We start from the raw sequence: 24,590 nt of genomic DNA, 5'->3' as shown, positions 1-24,590 counted from the left end.
CTGGAACAAACTCCCTCACTCTCTTCAATCCCACTCCACCCTCCAGGTCTTTAAAACAGCTGTTCACCACCATCTCTTATCCTCCCCCATCCAAAACCTTGATCTTTTCTACCCCCGCTAATTTCGGTCCCCTTGTGTTTTCTACTTCTCCCACCTCCCCCCCCCCCCCCCTTTCCCACGCCTCCTGCCCCCAAGCCCTCTCCCTCCCACACTTCTCCCTGCTCTCAAATGTTGTGGTTGTGTGATTCCCCTTCTCTCCCCATCTTGTCTTCCGCTCCCTCTTTTTGTATATTTTGTTTGTCTGGTTGATTTGTTTGTGAAATAAATGTTAGCTCTTTCACGAGCCTCGATTCAGTATACAAAAAAAAAAAAAAAAAAAAGTAAATAAATCTATAGACCAATTCGGATAATCATCTGATCAATGATCATATTCGTAAATACCTTTCGAAAAACGCAATGTGTTCGAAAATTGGAATAACATGTACATTTGATGTGTAGAGCCAACACTTTACATGGTGGTGTGATACCAGGACATTTTTATACCAAACTAGCGTGGATCGGCTCACCTCACAAAAACGTCGCTGCAGAGGCACGGGCTTGTTTAAACTGACGATGATGACCTGACTGAATTTTAGGTGCTGTGTTGTCATGGAAGGGTGAATGGATCTATCCAAGTCAGAATGGCAGACACTTATCCAACCAAGATATGCTAGTTTTGCATTTTTAACTAATTTTCTGAAAATTGTAGAATTTGTTTTTCACTTGGAAGTTGTGGGTTACAATGTATAAATAAAGGTGGGAAAAAAATCTGATTTAATGCAATTTAATTCCAGGCTACAAGGCAAGAAAAGGTGAAAATTTTGAAAGAGGGTGTGGACTTTCTATAGGCACTGTAGAAAGTGATCTACTTCACTAAAGATACCGATATGATCCCGATCTACTTCACTAAAGTGAAGTCATTAATCCATTTTACTTCACTCATCATTTCCTGCCTGATACTCTTAAGAAGATAGAATCACTCTTTCATACCAAGTATATCTTTAAACTCCTACCTGCAAGCGTGGCAGTGTGTCGAAAAGCCCGAACCTGAGAGTCTGATAACCCAACCAACAAAGAAACCAGACCTCCTGCCAATTCCAACTCTGTGTTGCTTCCTCCCCAGCCAGCCAAACCAGAGTGCATTACACTGCTTCTGCCTCCCAAAACGAGAGCAAGCTGCTGGAGCAGTTTGGGGAATGAGGATCGGAATGGACGCCAAGAAGATCCAGTGGCAACCAAAGGATAATCAGCACCCATCTAAAGAAAAATAGAGAATGCGCAAACCTTTTTAATGCCAGCATGAAGAGCTTCTTTTCACTTAACTTGGTGTTCGACATCTTAAAGAACAATAATAGATTATTTAATACACGATGACATCCACTCCATACAAGAGCGGCAGGAAGAGTCAAGTTATTATCCTTTCTGGGGTATATAGATTACAGTAGATCTAGGGTCAGGCCTCAAGAACGTTAGGTGTGTGTTCAGTTACCAAGTTTCTTGTAGAGTGCTCAGCAATTGGCTTAAGCATTCAAGCAAGCACTCCATTCGAAACCGTTAATGAACGGCTGGCTTGCATGGCAAGCACTCTACAAGAAACTTGGTAACTGACGCTCTACAAGAAACACCCTGAGAAACCTTTCAGTTTAATGTTAAGCAGCAGTAGCGACAGTTTCAAAAGGTAATGCGTTAGTGGTTTATAATATTTATCGGGTGCCCCCATAAAATGTCACGATAAGCTATTTATACATGTTAACACAGCATTTGTTCAAGTCGGAAAAACACCTTCGGGAGTGGGAATATCATGAGCCCCCATTGGACTTAATCCTACGTGTTCGAGGATGGTGGAAGGTCATTATTAGTCACTTGAGACTAGAAAGTAATTAACCATTGTGGGACCGATTTTGTTCAAACTTGGCACAAAGAGTATACATATGCAGAAGATTTTGTTTTGTAATCCGACCAAAGATAGCCGACTGACAGCCTTTAACTTCGTATAGGAGAGCCCGCGATGGAATCTCCCACGATGAAGCTAACTCCAAGGGCCTCTCACTCACTCACCGCAGGCAGGTTTGGTGGTCTTTCCGTCTTCTACCGACTCCTCTCTGGCCTTGCCCCCCCCCAGCTCTCTCTGGGCTCTGTCCCGCAAATATTCCTACAGGTCGCACAAGATCTGCCTGCAACCCTCTTATGGTCAAACTGCCAAAATCAAGACTCTCTGCTCACCTTCACTCCTTCATTCCTCTTTTCTCCCGCCTCTGGAACAAACTCCCTCACTCTCTTCAATCCCACTCCACCCTCCAGGTCTTTAAAACAGCTGTTCACCACCATCTCTTATCTTCCCCCATCCAAAACCTTGATCTTTTCTACCCCCGCTAATTTCACCCCAATTCCACTCTTTTGAAATACCAACTTCTGTCCTGGAAGTCTTTGGTGTCCTTGTGTTTTATACTTCTCCCTCCCCCCCCCCCCTTCCCACGCCTCCTCCCCCCAGGCCCTCTCCCTTCCGCGCATCTCCCTGCCCTCGGATGTTGTGTTTGTGTGCTTCCCCTTCTCTCCCCATCTTGTTTTCCGCTCCCTCTTTTTGTGTGTTTTGTTTGTCTGGTTGATTTGTTTGTGGGGTAAATGTTAGCTCTTTCATGAGCCTCAATTCAGTATACAAAAAAAATAGCAAAATTACTAAAACCACAGTGGGGGCTATGACATTTTAAGTCTTTTTCTTCCTGTTAGTATTAAGTTTTGTAATAACATTAATATTGTTGCGGATATGGGATTTGCATCCATCCATATCCGCTTGTAAATATTCCCCTATTTCCTCAATACTTCCCAACTATCCCCAATCCCCCATTCCCTAGTCCCATTTTCTGTAAACAACACTCTGTAGACCCGACCTCCCCCTATTTCCCCCATTAAATGTCGTGCCCAGGTTCACCGCATCTCATGTAAGACAACTATAGGACATCTTGCTAGTTATTCTTAGTCTATGTCAGTTAAGGACTCGTTTCCATTAATTCTGACCCTTCGTTGCACCAGAATGTGATTGTATGGCACCGTTAGGAAGTTTAGGACCTCCCAATACCTCCCCGCAGCTCTTCCTCACGGTTCAGCAGCAACAACAACAACAACAACAGCAACGGCGGCGGCGTGCACAGGGAGTGCGCGTCCTCACTCCGGCTTGGTTGGTAGGGGGTGTTGGGAGGGCATGAGGCCTTCCCAGCGAGCCGCCATCGAACATGTGCTCGACGGGGTTACCAAATAGGGGCTCCCTGTCAGCTCCTCGTCAAGGGCGGAGCCCGGTAACCCCCACACCCAATGGAAGCGGCGGACCGGTCCCATCTGGGGCGGAGCCAACCAGCCGAGGGCGTGTGACTCCCCGCGGAGCATGCGCAGGAAGAGGGAGGTGACGTCAGATGCGCGCTGAGCTTGAAGCAAGAGAGACGTCCCTTCCGAGCGCAGTGAGACCTCCCTGCATCTCTTGGACCGTGCTTGATCCTGTCCCCGAGCCAAGGTGCACCTTGTGCTATCGACTACCTGTCCCTTCCTGCCATCAATCCCTGTGTAAGTCAGCCTTGTCCCGTTTGTCTGTGGTCTGTCTGGGATAAAATAAGATTGTATTTAAGTGCCTATCTCTTCTGTGCCTTTACCTCACTACCTTGTAATCTACCCCTTTTCTCCCCCACTGTAATTATATCCTCCTCCGGAGGTCTTGAGAACTGTACCCCATGCGTCGTTTCATCTATCCCAGTCGTTGTGTCCTTTCCATCATTGATTTAGCATAGCGCGATTTGGTCAACGTCTGGGTGGAATCGGGGTCTAGTCGGGGAATAACTGTTAGGTCGCGGTAATACACCACCGCTCGGTCGAAATAACATCTAACCGCGATCCGTAACAATATTATGCTATTATCACTCGTGTTGTTATTACTTTTGTTATTAGAAGCAGCCATGGAAAAACGCCACGATGTAGCTAACATAATACGGATTTTACCCAAGGCGGAAAACCCACTTGGGGAGGGGGGGGGGGGCTAATTAATTCGCTACAACCTCCACCGTGTGACTCTTTGTCCTCCTGTCAAGTTTGGTTAAGATTGGATAAGTAAGGCCTAAGTCACACATAGGCGGATATTTTGGCGACTACTGGCGACTGTCGGCGATCAAGATTTTTCGGCGACTACTGGCGATTTCGGGCGGTCAAATATGGTCAGGCGGCCACATTGCGACGACGACCCGAGTGGGATGGCGACTGTTGAAGATCGACGACGACTGCATTGCGGATGCACGGCGGCAGCGTGGCGACAGTCTGGCAGCTAGATTACGACCGATGGCGGATCGCGGCGACTGCATTGGGGCCCGGTGGCGGTTTACTCCGACGTCCGCAAGACTGCAATAAGACCGCCGGCGATTGGAGACGATTCACACAACTTTTTTAATCTTTATTTCTCTATTTTACATTTCACTTTATTCACTTCAATGATGTATGACATGAAGCATAAAGATGTTTGATGTACAATAAGAAAGTTAATAAAGATGTATCATTGTAATGTAATAATCAAACTTTTCTGCAGGGAGAGAGAATGGAAATAAAGTCCAACAAATTATTTCCACTGGTCCCAAGTCCCATAAATAAAGTTTCCAAAGGACCAAAGTCCCAAAAATAAAGTTCCCAAAAGTCCCAAGTCCAAACAATAAAGCCATATCCTTGTCGACACCACAGGACCTCACTCCACGGAGACCCTCACACCATCCTGTCTTGCCATGGAATCGTGGTATGTCGTAATGCAGTCGCCAGGCAGTCGTATTTCTGTCGCCAATGGCCGTAACTCGGCCGCCACTAGTCCTACTGCTGTCGTCGTCGGTCTCCCATAGCCGCAGGGGAGACGTGGCAGTTCTTCTGTAGTCGATATGCAGCCGCAACAGTGTCGGCCCGTAGTCGGGAAGATGCCGCAGGAAGGCCGTATGGCATTCGCATCACTGCCGTGCTAGCTGGTGGGGCGATGCTGGGGCGATTGCAGAAGACTATGAGCGACTGGGTTGCGGCCGCTTTATGGTCTTATTACGGATACCGACGACAGCATGGCGGTTCCATCACGACAGCATGGCGGATTTTTTTCGAGGACGACTGAGCGCGCCGTTTTTAAACATAAAAAAAAATATTTTGCCCCTTTGCGGCTCTTGCCGACTGCAGCCGACTTGGGGAGGATAACCACGACTACAGAAGACCGTCCATTACGGTTTCATTACGATTGTCGGCGGGTGGTGGCGATTTTTCCAGTCGCCAGTAGTCGCCGACAAATCCGCCTATGTGTGACTTAGGCTTAACATCCGAATACATCGTGGACAGACAGACACCAAATTACACATTTTAGTAAGACTAGCACATCCGCTCACTACGGAAGCGGCAGGAAGGGTCATGTTATTTACCCTTGTGTGGTATATAGACTTCAGTAGATCTTCGATTAGGTGCATTCGTCGATGTGATAAGCATGGACTGATGTCCAGATTCCTCCAAATTTTTCAATTTAGTGTTAAACAGCAGTAGCGACTGTTTAAAGAGGTAATCAAATGTTTGTGGTTTGTAATATTTTTTTATTTCTGGTAGAGGTGCTCCCACGAAAAACGTCATGATAAGCTGTTTACACACATGAACATGGCATTTGTTCAAGGAGGAAACACCCTTTGGGGAGACGGGATATTATTAGTATAAATATTTTTTTGTAATAACATTAATATTATACTATTATGATTATCTTTGTTATTAGACACGGTCTTGGAAAAATGCAAGAATAAAGCTATCTTAAGATGGATACACACCTCAACACACAACCCCATTGGTGGGGGAAGGGGGGGGGGGGGGGGGAAATGAATTCACTAAAACCTTTATCGGACAAGTTTATTTGAGATTGGATAAGTAACGACCGAATGTATTGCGGTCAAATATCGTCAGACACCAAATTGCATATTTTTGTTTGACGAGTACACCGGCTTACTACGGGAGCTGCAGGAAGGGTCATTCCTCTTTGTGGAATAAAGATTACAGTCGATCTATGGTCGGGTCTCAAGAACATTGGGTGTGTTCATTTACCAAGTTTCTTGTGGAGAGATCGCCAAGTGGTTTAAGCATTCGAGCAAGCACTCCATTCAAAACCATTAAGGAACGGCAGGCTTGGCAAGCGCTAGCAAGCTGCTTGGTAAATGAGCACAACCCGGGCTTCCTCCCATTCAGTTTAGTATTAAACAGCAGGAGCGAATTTCAAAAGTTCTCTGCGAAAAATGTCACGGTAGCGGCAGAAATGGATATGCTATTAACCCAACATTTGTGGGGTATATAGAGTACAGTAGATCTTCACTCAGTTCTGTAAGCAAACCTTACTTCACGGATGTCGGGATTCCTCCAAATTTCTTCATTTAGTGTGATAAAGAGCATTAGCGACTGTTTAAAAAGCTAGGCATGCGTGTTTGTGGTTTATAATATTTTTACTTCCTGTAGAAGCTGTTGCTCCCACGGAAACGCCATTATAAGTATAAGCTATTTATACACTGCAGGAAAAACGCCTTGGGGAAGTGGGACATTAGTAGTATTAATATTGTTTTGTAATAACATTAACAATATGCGATTATCATTAATTTTGTTATTAAAAGAGTCTTTGGAAAAATGCCACGATAAATCTTCTTCTTTGTATAAACGCCACGATAAAGCCAACTTAATATGGCTACACACCTCAACACGCAACCCATTGACCGCAATGGCGGGGAAACCCCTCTCGGGGGGGGGGGAAAAACCCTTGGGGAGGGGGGGGGCGGCAAATGAATGCACTACAACCTTCATTATGTAACCCTTCGTCATCTTGTTAAGTTTGGTTGAGATTGGATAAGTAACGACGGGATTTATTGGCGTCAAAAATTCATCAGACACGAAATCGCGTATTTTAGTACGATGATGATTAAAATACCAAGTTATACACAGGATAATGACTATGGTGCGGTATTGATCGATTCACCCTCGACCTTGTGTAATGGTAACACAAATAGTTTTGCATACACCATGTAATTATTAATTCCAGACTTTCAAAATAACAGTATTCCACCCCAGAATGCTCGGCACATATGTGCACAAACCCCATTGAAACACACCGGCATTCAGGGCATTAAGTAAATTGTCTGGGATAGATATGGATTGTTACAATGTCTCACCAAGCTTCTGAAACAAACCAAAAATACATGAGAGAAAGGGCTGTGCCTCGACACAATGAAAAGCTTGGAGAAATTTCTCAGCTCATCGAATGAGAAGATGCTCTTAGTACAAACTCCCACCCACGTGACCAGAGCGAGTGGACAGGCGTTTGCTTTACAAACCCTGATGGATCACGACCAGTAAATGGACTGTGTATTTGGATTAGGTGCTTCTGAACATCGATGGGAATGACGCATTTTGGGCCGTATGAATAAAACAACAGACATTTTAAGGCCATTTCCCCTGCTAGAATGGGGGTTAGCCTTGCGGTCCCCATGACAATCTTCTCCATTTTGCCCTATTTTCTGCATCTCTCCTTGTTAACCCCCTTGCCCGCATTTCTTCTTCCACCACCTTTAGCCAAGTCTTTCTCGGTCTTCCCAGTCCTCTACTTCCTTCTACATTCATTTCCATCATTCTTCTCAACCAGTCACTTTCATCCTTCCTCAACCTATGACCGAACCATCTCAACCTGTTTTTCTTCACAGCATCCATCACATCGTATGAATGTACAGGGTAAGTTTTAAATTATATTTACTATTAAGAATATGATCCCTGAATTCAGCACAAAGTTTAGCAGTCTGCGTGGGAGGCAAGAGAAGGCAAAACAAATAAAACTAGAACGGGCACTCGGTAGAGCGCATACCTTCGCCGCAGCTACTGTTCTGTACTTGGCATGGGAGTGTAGGGAACAGAACAACAAAAATACGATTTTGACCTTTTCGTGACCTTGACCTTGACCTTTGACCCGATTGCTCCCAAAATCTAATCAAATGTGTCCCGTATAATAACCAATCATCCCACCAAATTTCATGCAATTCGGTTGAATACTTTTTGAGTTATGCGAATAACATACACACACACACACACAGACATACAAATAAATACACAGCGATCAAAACATAACCTTCCGCTTTTGCGAAGGTAACTAGAACGGCACTCAGTAGAGAGCATACCTCCACCTGGTAGGCCATCACTCAATGGTGAAGAATCACTTAAAAAATTAAATAATTGACATATCCGAAACCATATTCAGATCTTCACCAAAATCGAACCGAATCGTCCGTGTCACACATCCAACATGTCCACAAAGTTTCGTCCAAATCCGTCCACAACTTTGAGATATCCTGCTATGTATCGTTTTTGCCCCTATCTCCCAATGGTGAAGAATCATTTTTTTAAATTCTAGTAGCCGGATCCGAATCCGGATCTTCACCAAAATCGAATCATTTCGTCCATATCACATGCACTACCTCTCTGCCAAATTTCGTCCGAATCAGTCCACAACCTTTTGAGATATTTTGTTCACAAACAGGGTGAAAACATAACCTCCATCCACCTTTGGTGGCGGAGGTAACGAGAACGGCATCCGGTAGAGCGCATACCTCTGCCAGGCTGAACAGTTTACATTTTCTATCTCACTGATCGGCGTGATCTCGACCCGGGCCTCAACCAAAATCTCATCAGCTTGTTCTCGTCACCAAACAACTCATCCACGAAGTTTTGTCATAACTCATCCACAACTTTTTGAAATGCTTTGTATCATTTTGTCCCCATCTCTAAATTGTGAAGAATCACTTATATTAAAAAAACAAACAAAAAAAAAAAACAACAAATTCTCATATCCAAATTCAGATATTTACCGAAATCGAATCAATTCATCCTTGTCACACACCCAACCTGTCTGACAAGTTTCATCAAAATCCGGCCACAACTTTTTGAGATATGCTGTTCACAAACAAACAAGCAACCATACGGGTGAAAACATTACCTTCGTCCACCTTTGGTCATGAAGGTAAAACTTGGCACCACGTCTATTATTAGGAAGCATCACCATGAATATCCATATCTTTTACACATTTTGCATTAGCAGTTTTCCAAATGCAACTCCATTGCCTCACCTCATCAAACTTCTCTGTCATCACACGAATGATGTCGGAAAACCCCATGGTTTTTACCATATCAAGTGTCACTTCACCTGTTTCAGGAAATTGAGGGAATGAAAAGGGAGGAGAGTTTGCAGAGCAAATTGTGGAATGGCAGCTTGAATAAACAAAGTGTTGCATGTGAAACCAACCTCTGCAACCAGAACTCTGGATGATAAAGTTCACCAGCTCAAGAAAGGCTACCTCCTTGTCTTCTTGAAGCAAGTCAACCCATTCATCCAAAATTTCCTGAAAATAAATAAATAGCACACATTCATCAATAGCTTAAACCACAAAATTATGTACTTACTTAATTTTTTTATTTTTATTTTTATTTTTACTTGAGGCATGCAGAACACTGAAGAATAGAAATAAGAGTGAGAATTGCTTTGCAATAAATGTCCCCTGCTGATGTGATATTTTCAAAGTCCAAAAAGGTCATAAAACTGGAAAATTGATGAAACACCCTGAAACTTGAATCTGTTCTGTACTTATCAAAAGAAAGCCATGTACCAAGTTTCAGTTGAATATGTTAAAGGTTATGGGGACAAAATCTGAAAAACCTCAGCTGGGACAGACGGACAGCAAACCTATGGTCCCCTCCGGTGAAACTGAGACGGGACCAATATCAGATAGGCATTACTAAAACATCAGAAAGTCATCGATGAAAATTTGAGCCGAGTTAAATCACAAAAAGGTTATCCTGTCTCGATCAAAGAACAGCTTGTATTTGGAAGAATCTAAAAATCACCAAAATGGTAAGAACCGCAGAGCAGGGAATGCAAGAACATAAGCAACTCGAAATTTTGTCAACAAATGACAAACTCAGCACAAATCCAACATTCCATATACAGAGTGGCATTCATCAGGACAAACACGTTTCGTGGCCGCCCAGAAGTTCAATAGCGAATACCCCCCTAGAAGGAAAACGCACCAAACCTGCTGACAGCACATGTTAAAACTTTAAATTATCGTGGTCATTACCTAAAAGGTAACCGACAATCTTGGGAACGGCTTATATTATGATAGCTCAACATGTGCAGATGCAATGGATTTTTATTTACAAAAATGGCTAATTAATCACATATTTACATATCGAGTTCACTACAATGTCCCCAACTCAATTTGAACTTCCAAGCTGGTAACATGTGATAATGAACATCATTGCTATTATTTATTTTACAAGTTTTTACGGACCAACTATCAATTAGCAACGGTTATATTGATCTGTACAAAGAACGCAGTTTGCATACAGGGAGACAAGTTGTTACATGCCAATTTTATTATCGTTTGTGCCACAATTTATAAATAATAAATATGGACATCCATTTTTTTTTTAAACCATATATTTCCTTCCCAAGTGCCATAGTATTCACGTTATGACAATGATACCAACACTTACTTTTATAGTCGTTCTGCACGAATGGCAATTTCTGATGTGCCCAACACTTTTCACATCACACCAGATGTTTCGAACACTTTTCACATCACACCAGATGTTTCGAACACTTTTCACACCACACCAGATGTTTCGAACACTTTTCACACCACACCGAGTGTTTCAAACACTTTTCACACCACCCCATATGTTTGGAAGACTTTCCATCCGATTGAGATTAATCTTCTTCCTGCGAGTGTAATTGCTACCTGAGTAGGTGATTGTCCATGCACAACGGCACGATATAGTGTTGGTGATGCAGCAGTCCTTTTTTCACTTTGCCGCATCCGGTTTGGCGTTTGGAGAGACTGCACACAAATCAGGTCAAGACAAACAATGTTCAAAGTATAAATTTGACTTTTCAACAAAATGTACCATAAAGGTGCACATTCATCATTAAATAGTACTTTAAACATCACACCTAAATCACAAAGTGCTGACATATTTAATCCAATAGTGAAATAAAATCAATGGAAGTTCTCATACTACACTGAATGTTTAGAACACTTTTCACACCACACCAGATGTTTTGAACACTTTTCCTGGTAAGGTGAAGCACACTGCTTGAGGATGGTGGAAGGTCATTAATCCATTGTAAGGCAAAGAGTACAAGCACAATTGTATTGCAAATCAACATCCATTAAATCTATTGCATTGCAAATCAACATTAATTAAATATATTGCTTTTTTTTTGTATACAAGATTGAGGCTCATGTAAGAGCCAACATTAATGCCAAAAAAAAAAAAAAACGGGCACATAAGACATAATAACGGGAGCGGGAGACAAGATGGGGAGAGAGGGGGAAGCACACAAGTGCAACATTTGAGAACAGGGACATTGGGAGATCTGTGGGAGGGAGAAGGCTTGGGGGAGGAGGCGTGGGAAGGGGGGTGGGGGTGGGAGATGTAAAAACCACATGGACACAGCTCGCACTTCCAGGAAAGAAGTCGGTATTTCAGAAAAGTGGATCTGGGGTGAATTAACGGGGGTAAAAAAGATTAAGGTTTTGGATGGAAGAAGATAAGAGATGGTGGTGAACAGCTGTTTTAAAGACCCAGAGGGAGGAGTGGGATTGAAGAGAGTGAGGGAGTTTGTTCCAGAGGTGGGAGAAAAGAGGAATGAAAGAGTGAAGGTGAGCAGAGAGTCTTGATTTTGGTAGCCTCACCAGAAGAGGGTTTCTGGCAGATGTGGAAATGTAAATTTATCTATGAATCGAGTGATTTATATGAGCCACAACCTGTCAAAATCGTGTGTTATACTTCGTGTGCAAGTTTTTTTGTGACTTCCATACAGAAGTTGAAATTTATCTCCAGTAGGTGAATTATCGCTGGAACCCTGACCAAATTTGTTTGCTCGAGAAAGTAAATTCTTAACAGAGGCAACGCTAGACCACCTCTTGTCATAATTCTGTAGAGAACCACAGAATGGTAAAATCATTTTAATGTATATTATATATAATATTTATTTATGACTAAGGGTAATCTACTTAAAGATATGGTGTTTTAGTGTTGGATTGAGTCTTCCCAAATGATAAATAATTCTGTACAATATTGAATAATGATTCAGAAAATCTCGTTGCGTTATGCTTTTATTATACTCAAATATAGAATTTAAAATGTTTTATATTGAGTTATATAAGCAAGTTGAAGAAAGATGAGGTGTTCAAAGTAAATAAATATGACGACTGGCAGCTGGTGCCACATTGTCTGACCCAGGTTGTCTGAAGTAAATTAGCATTCAAAGAAGTTAATTACAATTTCCATTGTTTGAGAAAACTAATTCCCATCAATGCTTATTTGCTCGGTAAACTTGTTTTCATTGTAGCTGTGGTATCAGCTCAGTATGGCGTATACAACGAACATTGTTTGATAAGTGAGATGCAAATACTTGTAAATTATTTGGGCAGGGTGGAGGGGTGTGTCCCTCCACCTTCTGGTTGCGTTAACCGGTGGGGGATAGGTTCACATGTACCTTTTTCTTCCCACTTACTTTTCAGATACAAATTAATCTTTTAACTAGATTTGAGAAAAATTGCTTATGGAACTATAAAAATTGTGTGCAGTCTTGGGTTTTACAAAAAACAAAACTAGGTAACAATTCGGAAATAAATACCTGTAACTCATACAGTTGCATACAAGTTTGCTTCAGCAGGGCATTTTTGAGTTAAAAAAACAAAAACAAGACGTTCTCAGTAAATCTTTCCAAAAGCAATAATTTAAACACTGAATCAAATAAATCCAAATGAATGAGTTAAAAATAAATGAAAGCTTATAGTTTATTAGGGTTTTTTGATCAAAAGTTAGTCTGCATTCAAGAAGGTTTAGAGAAATCCTAAAAGCCAATCCCAAATAACTACCATGTGCATGCAATTCCTTTTGTAACGGTATATATATATACACAGGTTTACTGCACAATATATCCATAGGTTCTATATATATATATATATATATATATATATATATATATATATATATATATATATATATATATATATATATATATACATACATACATACAACAAACAACAACAACAGGCATTTTAAAGGCCATTTCCCTGCAAGAGCGGGGGTTAGCCTTGCGGTCCCCATGACAATATTCTCCATCTTGCCCTATTTTCTGCATCTCCCCTTGTTAACCCCCTTGCCCGCATTTCTTCTTCGACCATCTTTAGCCAAGTCTTTATCGGTCTTCCCCATTCATTTCCATCACTCTTCTCAGTCACTTTCATCCTTCCTCAACACATGACCAAACCATCTCAAACTGTTTCTCTTCACAGCATCCATCACAGGCTCTATTCCCATCATCTTTCGCAATTCATCATTCGTCTTCCTCTCTCTCAACGATACTCCACACATCCACCGAACCATTCGCATTTCCACCCTTTCCAGCCTTCGTTGCTGCTCTACGTTCATTACCCATGTCTCGCTCCCACAAATCATAACACTTCTCACACATGCAGCATACACCTTTCCCTTCAGCTTCAACTACACTCCCCTCCTCGTCAGCACGCCACTCAGTTCCCGAAACTTCTTCCATGCACATCTCACTCGAGCAACCGTTGCTGAGTCTGATCCACCTTCTCCATTCAGCACGTCTCCTAGGTAACAAAATGTTTTCACACCTTCCAGCTTCACGCCATCTCCAAGATCCAATTCAACATTTCCTTCATCTGCAGCTCCCTCTGTGCACACCTTACACTTGAATGTAGCTGCCACACTGGTTAATGACCCTCTCAAACCACTACATTTTTGATGAACCCACTCAGCGCACATTGTACATTGAATGGAATTCACTCCGACACCCTCCCTGCACACAGCACACGGCACATGGCCACTTCCCAGTTCTTTCCATCTCACCACATGCTTTACCACTTGCCATCACCTTTGTTTTTCCGATATTCACCTTCAGACCTTTTGTCTCCATACATTCCTTCCACTTGTTCATCTTCTCCTTCAGTCCATCCATACTTTCTGCAATCAACACCAGATCATCTGCTTTCAACAACTCCCACGGTAAACCCTCCTTTACGTTCTGAGCCAGCACCTCCATCACAGCTACAAATAGTAGTGGACTTAGCACAGACCCCTGATGCACTCCAACCTTAATCTCAAACTCACCACTGTTCCTGTCCTTCATCCTTACAGCTGTGCGCGCTCTTTCGTACATTGCCATCACTACTCTGATCAACTATTCCTCCACTCCTAACTTCCTCAATGCCCACGTCACTACTTCACGTGGAACCCTATCGAATGCTTTCTCCAGATCAACAAACTCAAGAAACAACTTCTTCCTCTTCTCCATGTACGTCTCCTGCAACTGCCTCACAATAAAAAGCGCGTCTGTCGTTCCTCTTACTGGCATAAATCCAGACTGCATTTCGTCAATCTTCACTTTCTTCTTTATCCTCCTCTCCAACACCCTTTCCAATACCTTCATTCCATGCGCCAATAACTTTATCGCTCGATACGAGCCACAGTCCAGAGGGTCACCTTTCCCCTTGTATAGAGGGACGAGGGTACTCATTTCCCAATCCACTGGAATGCGGCCTTCTTTCACCACCAGATTGCAGATCTCTGTCATTCTTTTCACACCCCAACTTCCCGCTGCCTTCAATATATCTCCCACAACTCCCGTCGGCCCTCCCACTTTTCAACTCATTGCTTTTATCGCTTCCTCAACTTCCTTCTCGGTTATCTTCTCTGCCGGTCCTAAAACTGGGTTACTCTCTATGTTGCCATCACATTCATTCTCTGCATTCAACAGTGTTTCCATATATCTCTTCCATCTTCCTTTAATTCCATCTGGGTCCACAACGATTTGTCCCACTTCATCCTTCAAGCAACTCACCCCCATCACATCACACCTCTCTTCCGCTATCTGCTTTGCAATCCTGAATACCGCTCTCTGACCCTCTTCCAAATCCAAGCGTTCTCCGAACATTTTCCTACATGCCTCCTGCGCCTTTGCTACCTCTTTCTTTGCAGCCTTCTTGTCTGACACATAACTTTCATGCTCTGCCTTTTCTGCCCCCATACCCTTCGCCTTTTGCCACTCCTTGAACTTCTTCCTCTTCTCATCAATCTTCTTTCCAACTTCATCATTCCACCACCATGTTTCCGAGTGCCTCGGTGGTCCTTTTGTCCATCCACAAACCTCACCAATGGCTCCCAACAGACTATCCTTCATTGACATCCAACCACTTTCAAGCTCAACCACATCATCCTCTACCAATACCATACTCAGCCTCTCTTTTAATGCCTCCCTCACTGTCACCTCTTTCAACCTCCACACCTTCATTATCGGTTGGTACTTCACCCGCCGAGCTCTCCTCGCACCTTTCACCCTTATGTCGCAGACAACCAAGTGGTGCTGTGAAACAGCCTCCTCCCCCGGGATCACCTTTGCGTCCCGGAGGTGCCCCCTATCTCGCCTACGCACCAGCAGGTAATCAACGGTTGTCGTCGACCCACCTGACGTGTATGTAACAAGCTTATTATCCTCTTTCTGGAACTGAGTATTACAAATCAACAAATCAGCTCCATCAGCAAACTCCAAAATCCTTTCACCTTCTCCATTTCTCACACCATATCCGTAACCCCCATGAACTCCCTCAAAACCGTCCATACTCCTTCCCACATGTCCATTTAGGTTCCTCCTACCACAACAACTTCCTCATCTTCCAGGTTTTCCATCAGCTTCTCTATTGCACACTAGAACTTGTCCTTCTCTTCATCACTCCGACAAACCTGCGGAGCATATCCCGAGATGACGTTCACCAAGAGCTTTCCAATCATCATTTTCACCATCATCAACCTATCACTCACTCTAGTCACACTGACCACACTGTCTACAAACTCCTCAGAAAACATGACACCAACACCATTCACGCCTTCTGGGCACCCTTGCCACACAAACTTGTATTTCTGTCCCTGCCTACCCTTCACCATTCTCACACCACTTCCCTTCCATCTCGTCTCTTGCACACAACATATGTCCACTCTTCTTCTGACCAATACTTCTACCACTTCTCCTGATCTCCCTGTCATTGTCCCTACATTCCATGTCCCAAACCTCAGAAACCGATCTCCACGTCGGGCATCAGACATTTCGTCGTCATAAATGGAGTGATTTCCACCCTTGCTTCGATCGGGTTCCACACCTTGTTTTGACGAGAGGGAGTGGGGTCCCCCACGGGGTACTTCGGGCTGTACCCTGCCCATATGTAGTTGTAATTGTCATGGTTCTCTTTTGGAGGCAATGTTTTTATGGCCAGATGCCCTTCCTGACGCCAACCCTTTTTAGTCGCCTCTTACGACACGCAGGGATACGGTGTACCTATTCTAAACCGGGGTACACACCGGGTGGGTATATATATATATATATATATATATATATTCATTGTAATGGTTTAATATTTAAAAGTTTAATCAGTAAATATATATAAAGTTTTTTTGTAGTTTACATTCACATCGTATAAAGTGAATGACTTTCACATAGTAACCAAGCAGAATTGGGAGAGTCTTGGCTCTGCAGAGTCTGGTGCGAACAAAAGAAGAACACATCTTCCTTATTAAGGATATTTTAATATGCATTCTTCAATCTCTCCGCACTCAGCGGGATATCCCTCCCACCCCAATATTTCATTCGACCAATCCCCACTGCCCTATCCCTCCCACCTACACTTTGCTCAACCAATCCTACTACTCTCCTCCCCTTTCTTCATGTGACCAATCCCATCTTCGCTCCTCCTTTTCACTTGCTCCTCCCATTTCCAGCCAGTATAAAAGACATGGAGAACTTCAAATGTTAGGATTTCACTTATTTTGTAAATAATGTATGTTGATAGGATTTTCACTGGTTCGTAAATATTGTATGTTGATATTGTACTTAGGATTTTTTCACTTGGTTTGTCGATACTGTATGTCGATATTGTATACTGTGCATGCTACTGTGTATTTGGTGTATCCTTATGATGTTTTATTTGATGTACATCTCGACTGTACCAGGATTTTCACTTAGGACTTTGATTTAGGATTTTGTTTTGTATCTTGCAATGTGCCTTTTCATGATTTGCAGTATGTTCTTCTTGGTTTGATGAGGGTTATTGCTTCTTGCTGTGTATTTCCTTGTAAACAAAAAGTGATATCCTCCTTGGGAATTCAAATTTGTGATCCTTCTTCTGACAAAAGGTTTTGGACATTGAATTCTTGATTCATCAATTACATACTGTCCAAAAATCCACAACCCAGATCTTGTACAACCTGTAGGAGTATTTTGGGGACAGAGCACAGACAGGGCTGGGGGGGGGGGGGGGGGCTAGGCCAGAGAGGAGTCGGTAGAAGACAAAGACCACCAACATGCCTGCGGTGAGTGAGTGAAAGGCCCTCAGATTTAGCTTCATCGAGGGAGATTCCAATGATTCTGAAAGCTTTGGTTTCAACAGCGTGAAGCAGAGCTAGGTGTGAGCCAGGAACACCAGCCCAGAGGGGAGAGCAGTATTCCATTGAACTGCAGATGAAAGCCTTGTATGTGGCGAGGAGCTCAGGTGTGCCAAGGAAGGACTTCGCACGACGGAGGATGCCCAGTCGACGACTGGCTTTGGAGGCCAGCTTCGAAATGTGGTTTTCCGAGGAAAGATCATGGCAGATTGTGAGACCCAAGAGCTTGAATGACAGAACTTCTTGGAGAGGATTGTTGAGAAAGTAGATGGGAGGGTTGCCCAGATGGTCTTTTCAGCGAGACATAGTGAGAGTGTGAGATTTGTCAGGATTGAAAGACATGTTCCACTTGTTTGACCAGTCTGATTTTGTCCAGGTCTGCAGACTGCCGATCTGAGGGATGAGGAATGGAGAGGCAGAGAGTGGAGTCATCAGGAAAGAGATAGAGAGGATTTTCCAGAGAGTCGGAGAGATCATTGACAAAGATCAGAAAAAGCACAGGGCCCAGAACACTACCTTGGGGAACTCCAGCCACAACAGGAAGGGGAGATGAGAGAAATCCATTCAGGGCCACACGTTGACTATGACCAGAGAGGAAGTCCGCAAGCCATGCGTGGAGATTTCCATGGATACCATGGGAGGAGAGTTTGGGGAGCAGAGCGGGGTGCCAGACCATAATCGAAGGCACGTGATATGTATGATATTTGCAAATCAACATCCATTGAATCTCATGTATAACAAAACTAATGTCTATTAAATTGTGGAGGGGGTAGAGATCGATGAGGGTGGGGGGGGGGGGATGGAGGGTGGGGGAGGGATTGGGGAAGAGGTGGAGGGTCTATTGAAGAGTACAAGTGTAATACATGTCGTGTTTAACCGATGTTATATTTTATCTGAGATCTGTCCTTCGTTCCTGCTTAGTTTTTAAACTCCACGTTGATCTGTACTCTTCATACTGTACTGCTTTGGGCATAATAATCGAGTGGTATGAAGTAACTTTTGCTCCGAGTAATTTTCTTTTGCTGTGAGTAAATAACTTTTGCTGCACAAAACTTTCCCAAAACCCATCAATACAAGGGGGAAATGACCTGTATCTACTTGGGCAAGCACTCATGAGGTGATAAGAGGTCTGGCCACTTCCTAACTTCCCACCGCAATAACTCCCCCACTGCCTACCCACACAACTTCAGGCCTCAATTTTTTTGCCCATTATTGCCCATCCGTCCGTACGGGCTAAACGTCGTTTTTCTCAGCAACCACGTCTGATTGAGACGGAACTTTCAGGGTAGGAGCGACACCTACGTAGAATGTTTTTATGACAATTGTGACGTCACAGGTCATGAGGTATGGCAGCCATCTTGGATTAAACGGAAATAATTGAAAAATTCTCGAAAACCGCTGAATGGAAATTTTTTGAAAGTTGGCACATTGTCAAGTACTCCCAACCGGGAACAAAAGCATAATGATGACATCGGTGAAGTGGTATACTAGACAAAATGTTTTAATTGAACACCCAATCCTAAAAATCTGAAATTGCATGCACATGATCCATGACCTATTCGTATTGAAATATTAAATTATGACATCATAGGTCACATGGTTTGGCAGCCATATTGGATTTAACCTAAAACCTTTAAAAAAAAAAAAAACTTCTCCCAAACCACCGAAACGATACTCAAAACTTTGTGTCATCGACTGGGCATGACAATTAAAAGATGATCATGGTAGCATCATTGGTCACATGGTGTGGCAGCCATATTGGATTGAAGGGAAATATGAAAGAATTATATCTCAGAAACCGCTTACCCTATCGATGCAAAACTTTACAAATGTAATTTAACAACATTGCTGCATATAGTTTTAAAATGATGACATCATAGGTCACGTAGTTTGGCAGCAATAAAAACCACCTTTAGAGGCCATTTTTCCCCGCAAGCAGGGGTTGGCCTTTTTCGGGGACCGTGGTTGTTGTTGTTTTTTGGTCCCCTTTTTGAAGCAATGTTTTACGGCCGGATGCCCTTCCTGCCGCCAACCCTTTTTGTCGCCTTTTTACGACAAACAGGGAATTACCAGTGAACTGGTACTCAATTTGCCGACCTCGGAAGGATGACAGGCTGAGTCAACCCCCCTGGCGTTAATTCAGCGATCGACCGGGATTCGAACCGAGGATCCAAGGATCCTAGGATCCTAAGCTGGCACCCTAGCCGCTAGCCCAACACCAGGGTTAGGCAGCAATGTTGGATAAAAAAACGAACCTTATCCGATCAACACTAAACTTCACAAATATGATCACCCACCCATACATATGCAGAGCGTACACCTTTGATGTCATATGTTACATGGTTTGACAACCATATTGGCTTGAAAGCAGATATTTAATTAAACCCCCCCACCCCCCCAAAAAACGGTCTCCAATCAATGTGAAATCTGTCATCTGGTAAAAATGTGATACTTGAGAACAGCTGAAGGGTTTTAAATCAAACTTGTATAATTTTAGGACAGTCAACGACGGCATCTACCCGTAGTCACGGGCAGACTACGTGAAGGCACATTGCTCAAGTTTTTCTTCCATTTTGATTTATGGGGGGTATTCATTAAATAAAACATTGATGTGACCTGTCAATTCAACAGCACACACTGTCAATTCTGCTCCCAACAAGCGCGAGCTCCTCAGCACCCCGTTCCCGCTCCTCCTGGTTCCCACTCCTACTGGCTCCCCCCTCCCCCCCTCTCTTCTCAGATCGTTCGCAATCCCTGCCCGCACTCATCAGCTCCTCCCTCTTCTCCACAGAACTCACATTCCTTTCAGAATTCTTCCCACTCAATTCTCAGTTCTCACACAACAAGCAAGCTCTCCTTCAACTCTGTTGCAGTGTCCTCACAGGACTAGCACAAATCCTCCCACACGTTTTTGACAGCTCCTCCCTCATCTCCGTGTTCGTCTTTGCCTCCATTGATCCAGGACTACACACATCAGGTTAGTCTGGGAGATTATAATTCCCCAACTAATTGGCTCATTATGGTGCGGCATGCATAAGCGGTAAGCTCAGCCGGCCTAATTAAGATAAGATTGGTGCATAGCTGAGCGCGCGTTCCCCGGTTGGAAAGCGCGTGAAACAGGTAAACGGTAAGCTGGATAGAGAATCCTGTGACCACCTGGAGGACCAATTGACTAGCAACCTGCCATGGTATGAAGTTATTTGTGCCTGGTGCCAGGCCCGGTAAGCCCGAGGAAATGTATCTCACCTGATCAAGCCTTCTGACGACCTTGCGATTCCGTTTGGGTGGCACAGGTGTTTCCATGTTCTTTGATGCTTCACTCACACTAAATAAAACATAAGAATGACCGCAGTTGCAGAATCAGTCGAGGTCTGCCAGAAACATCTCCACCTGCTCAGGTGAAGAGAAGGAGAAAAGAAGAAGAAAAGAAGAGAGAAAAAAAAAAAAAAAAAAAAAAAAAAGGTACAGAAGCAGTTGGGTGTGACTGGGAAGCCTCTGATGCATGGGGTGAGAATAGCAAGGTGGGTGACAAAAACAAATATAATCAACTGAGAGAACACAAACCCGTACTATACAGGTGCCGACATCACTTATGGCTTCCTCTTACAGGATGGTTTTGCACTTTCCGAGCAGTCCCCCAACCGAGCAGTTTTGCCCCCTACCCGATAGGCCACAAATAAACAATAAGAATAAATAAATTTTATGAGAGGAATTTGCTGTGATACACTAGTTTTCAGTCAGGTTGGTCTCTTGACTGCCACTGGTAACATGTAACCCAGTGCTACCTGCCGCATGGTGAGGTAGTCGGCGACTTAACAGACTACCCTCACTGGCCTGCCAGTGGGGAGGGTGACTGACACCTGCAGGACTAAAAATAATACCTGTTAAAGGGCGGATGAGGCCATCCAGTGAGGAGAGGGTGCCTCCTAAAAAACACCCATCCGGTGGGACTGGTTTTTTTTAGGTTGTAGGTCGTCGACGGCAACCGCCAAGGGTAGGACTACCGTTCTGACTTAAGTGTTAAAGTGGTGCCCGGAACCATCTTGCCCTCTCCGTCCGTGACAGGAATGCCGATATTACTTCCTGTCTCACTCGAACTATAGCTACCGGGCCTAGCTTTCATCTCTGTTTCTTGCAAACAAACATCATACACTTTTCTTACTCATTTTCACTCCTCACCTTTATCAAAGCAGCCCTTTTATTCAAGGCCTGGCCTCGATGAGGCCTATATAGTCCGTGCCTGGAGCCTTCAACATTAATAAATAAATATATAAAGTTTCCCACGCCAGCCAGGCCAACACTCCAAGCACCAGCTGCACCTAGTTTCCCACGTTAGTAAACATACCTGTCAACTTTTGTAATTTGGTTGATAAAATCAATCGATAAAGCCATCATTTAGGTAGGAGGAGGATACAGAGACAAAGACTCACTCAGGACAAGCTGATGTCTGCATGGGAGAGTTGTCTGGATTGGGAGAGGCACAGGGAACCTCGCAGTCATTTGTGATCTCTTGCAGAGGACGTGGAGCTGCTCGCTTGGAGCGCAGCGACATTGTCCCTGGCATCGTGGGCCCTCCAATTTGCCTTCAGTGAACAACAAGCAAAATTGCACAATTATTCAAGGACATAATAGTGTTCATGAACACAAAACACAACGTCTCAGGACGAGCTGCCCGTGACGTCAAAAACGCTGATCTGAGCTGTTGCTATTAATTAAATAAATAAATAACAGACAAAACTTCTAATGTGCAGCAGCTGCAAATGCAAATACAGTACTATCACTTTGCTGAAGGCGTGACTGTGCCGCTGATGCAGTGCCCCCATGGAATTTTAACCCCACTTCGCGAATGGTACAATAGGATCATTAAGACCCAACGACTAATGCCGCAGCCGGGACGTCCAGTTAGTTTAACATCCAGGATGGCGGTTTAGAGCTAGGCCAAGATTCGAAGCCAAGCTAGACAGTTCAACGGCGACTGTGCGGACATCTTTGCTATCCTATTATAATAGAGCAAACGTATATGGTTATGTAGGTTTGTTTATATGCGACCGAAACGTCTTCTTCAAATAAAATTAACACCCAAAACACAGTCCGTAAACTCTTACGTTTAGACTGCCGAGACCCCTGACCTTTGACGACCCTTTAAATCCCCCAAGACCCGTAAGACCACCAAGACCCCTGAAGACCCAAAATACCCATAAAAGACCCAAAATACCCTTAAAAGACCCAAAATACCCTTAAAAGACCCAAAATACCCTTAAAAGACCCAAAATACCCTTAGAGACCCCAAATACCCTTAGAGACCCCAAATACCCTTAGAGACCCCAAATACCCTTAGAGACCACAAAAGACCCCAAATACCCTTAAAAGACCCCAAATACCCTTAAAAGACCCAAAATACCCCAAAAAGACCCAAAATACCCATAAAAGACCAAAAATACCCTTAAAAGACCCCAAATACCCTTAAAGACCCCAAATACCCTTAGATACCCCAAATACCCTTAGAGACCCCAAATACCCCAAAGACCCAAAATACCCCAAATACCCCCAAAGACCCTGAAAGGCCCCGAAGACCCAAAATACACCGAAATGGTCAGATACCTATCCCACTGAAACGATGTGTGATGAGGCGCGCCGAGTCACGCAAGTAAACTTAACAAATCAAATCTGGCTTTCTGCAAGACTGACTGAAAAACAACAGCGATTTAGAAAGTGTCGACAATAAAACATTGACAAGGTACGTTTTAGCGATAAATGTCGAGAAATACTGAAGAAACCTTGATCGTCTTCTTCGGCGACTGAGGCGTCTGAAAGCGCTTCGACAACACACGGCGACGGCGTTCTTTTTTGGCGGGAGTTTTAATGCTATGCAATATCGTCACTTCCGTTATTCTCTACCTCTTCCGATTGGTTGGTAAATCTTGCGGTTGTTGTTGTTGTTGTTATTGTAAACTATTATATTTTACACTTACAAAGCAACATAGCATTTACATTCATTTTTTAGTAGTTATAGAAGAGTTAGCTAAGGTTTATAATACTACACAATTTAAATCAAGAGATATTTAATTTTTCCGTCAAATGTAATGATAGTTTGTTCTTCCTGTAGTGTAAAGGCTGAGGTAAATTGTAATTTTTTTTGGTAAAAATATAGCTTTTTTTTTTTCCCTTAATATCTGTAAAGTGCGATATTGCATATTGCACAGTGTAGTGGCTAGAGTGTAGCCGTAGTAGTAGTAGTCATTGTTGTGCTGTACGGTGGTAGGGTAAGTAGGTTAACGTTCTCGAGACTCAAGGTAAACGTGGAGTGATTTCTATGGACAACGAGAAGATACGGGGTTTACGGCGGGGACGTCGTCTTTTCGGACACTCTGTAGAGAGACTCGTGGAGATTCGGTCACGACTCGGACAGTCTCAGTCCGAATGGGAGCCTTTTTCACGAATGGGGCAGTCTCAGGAGGAGTTGCAATCGATGCTCTCTGGGTCCCAGAACCGGCCGTGCTCAAGTGAGGTCCCCCTGCCGAGTTTGCATTGTTTTTCAATACGTACCTCCACTAATGTTTGGAAACATTCGCTATGTACAATGTACGTTATATTAGGATGACTAAATGTGTAGATCTCTCGTCAACGCGCTATTGGAAAGCGCGGTGACCATGGCAACGTCAGTTGAGTGAGGCCTTCGTTGTTCAGTGCATTGAAATAAGCTGTTGTGAATGAATGAATGTATTTGTATCATATTCTGGTATGACCCCTCCCCACACCCCGTAAGTGGGAGGGGACACAATTACCCCTCCCCCAACTCCCCCCCAATATTTTTGTCCAAATTTTTTTCCCCTCTTTCCCAAAACCCCCAACCCCAAACCCCCCAAAGAAGGAGATGGAGAGAAGAAGAACACCACCCCTTTTGTATCTTCAGATGCACTGGGCCGCCTGCCGAAGCAGTTTCATAGGCTAATGTGCACAATCGTGGATGGGTCACCACTCCAAGGCACGGTCACACTGGAGGGTCTCATTCTTCCCAGTAA

At 43.6% G+C, this 24,590-nt stretch overlaps 2 protein-coding genes across 2 annotated transcripts in view; one reads left to right on the top strand and one right to left on the bottom strand.

Moving 5' to 3' along the window:
* LOC137433877 (cohesin subunit SA-1) overlaps positions 1-23,350 on the bottom strand; it is a 68,455-nt gene extending 45,105 nt beyond the window's left edge. The window contains exons 1-7 of the mRNA XM_068126316.2: positions 23,310-23,350; positions 21,999-22,151; positions 20,815-20,893; positions 10,839-10,937; positions 9,344-9,440; positions 9,168-9,244; positions 1,053-1,296 (exon numbers count right to left, since the gene is read on the bottom strand). Of these exons, the coding sequence (XP_067982417.2) occupies positions 1,053-1,296; positions 9,168-9,244; positions 9,344-9,440; positions 10,839-10,937; positions 20,815-20,893; positions 21,999-22,132 (730 nt within the window). The 5' untranslated portion in view covers positions 22,133-22,151; positions 23,310-23,350. The remainder of the gene's footprint in view (positions 1-1,052; positions 1,297-9,167; positions 9,245-9,343; positions 9,441-10,838; positions 10,938-20,814; positions 20,894-21,998; positions 22,152-23,309) is intronic.
* A 267-nt stretch (positions 23,351-23,617) lies between these two features.
* LOC137433878 (uncharacterized) overlaps positions 23,618-24,590 on the top strand; it is a 55,697-nt gene continuing 54,724 nt past the window's right edge. The window contains exon 1 of the mRNA XM_068126317.2: positions 23,618-24,071. Within this exon, the coding sequence (XP_067982418.1) occupies positions 23,882-24,071 (190 nt within the window). The 5' untranslated portion in view covers positions 23,618-23,881. The remainder of the gene's footprint in view (positions 24,072-24,590) is intronic.

The sequence above is a fragment of the Myxine glutinosa genome, chromosome 10, assembly GCF_964187855.1.
Source record: "Myxine glutinosa chromosome 10, kmMyxGlut1.1, whole genome shotgun sequence".
NCBI lineage: Eukaryota > Metazoa > Chordata > Myxini > Myxiniformes > Myxinidae > Myxine > Myxine glutinosa.
Note: the sequence above shows the minus strand (reverse complement) of the source record. Positions and strands in the feature narration are given on the sequence as shown.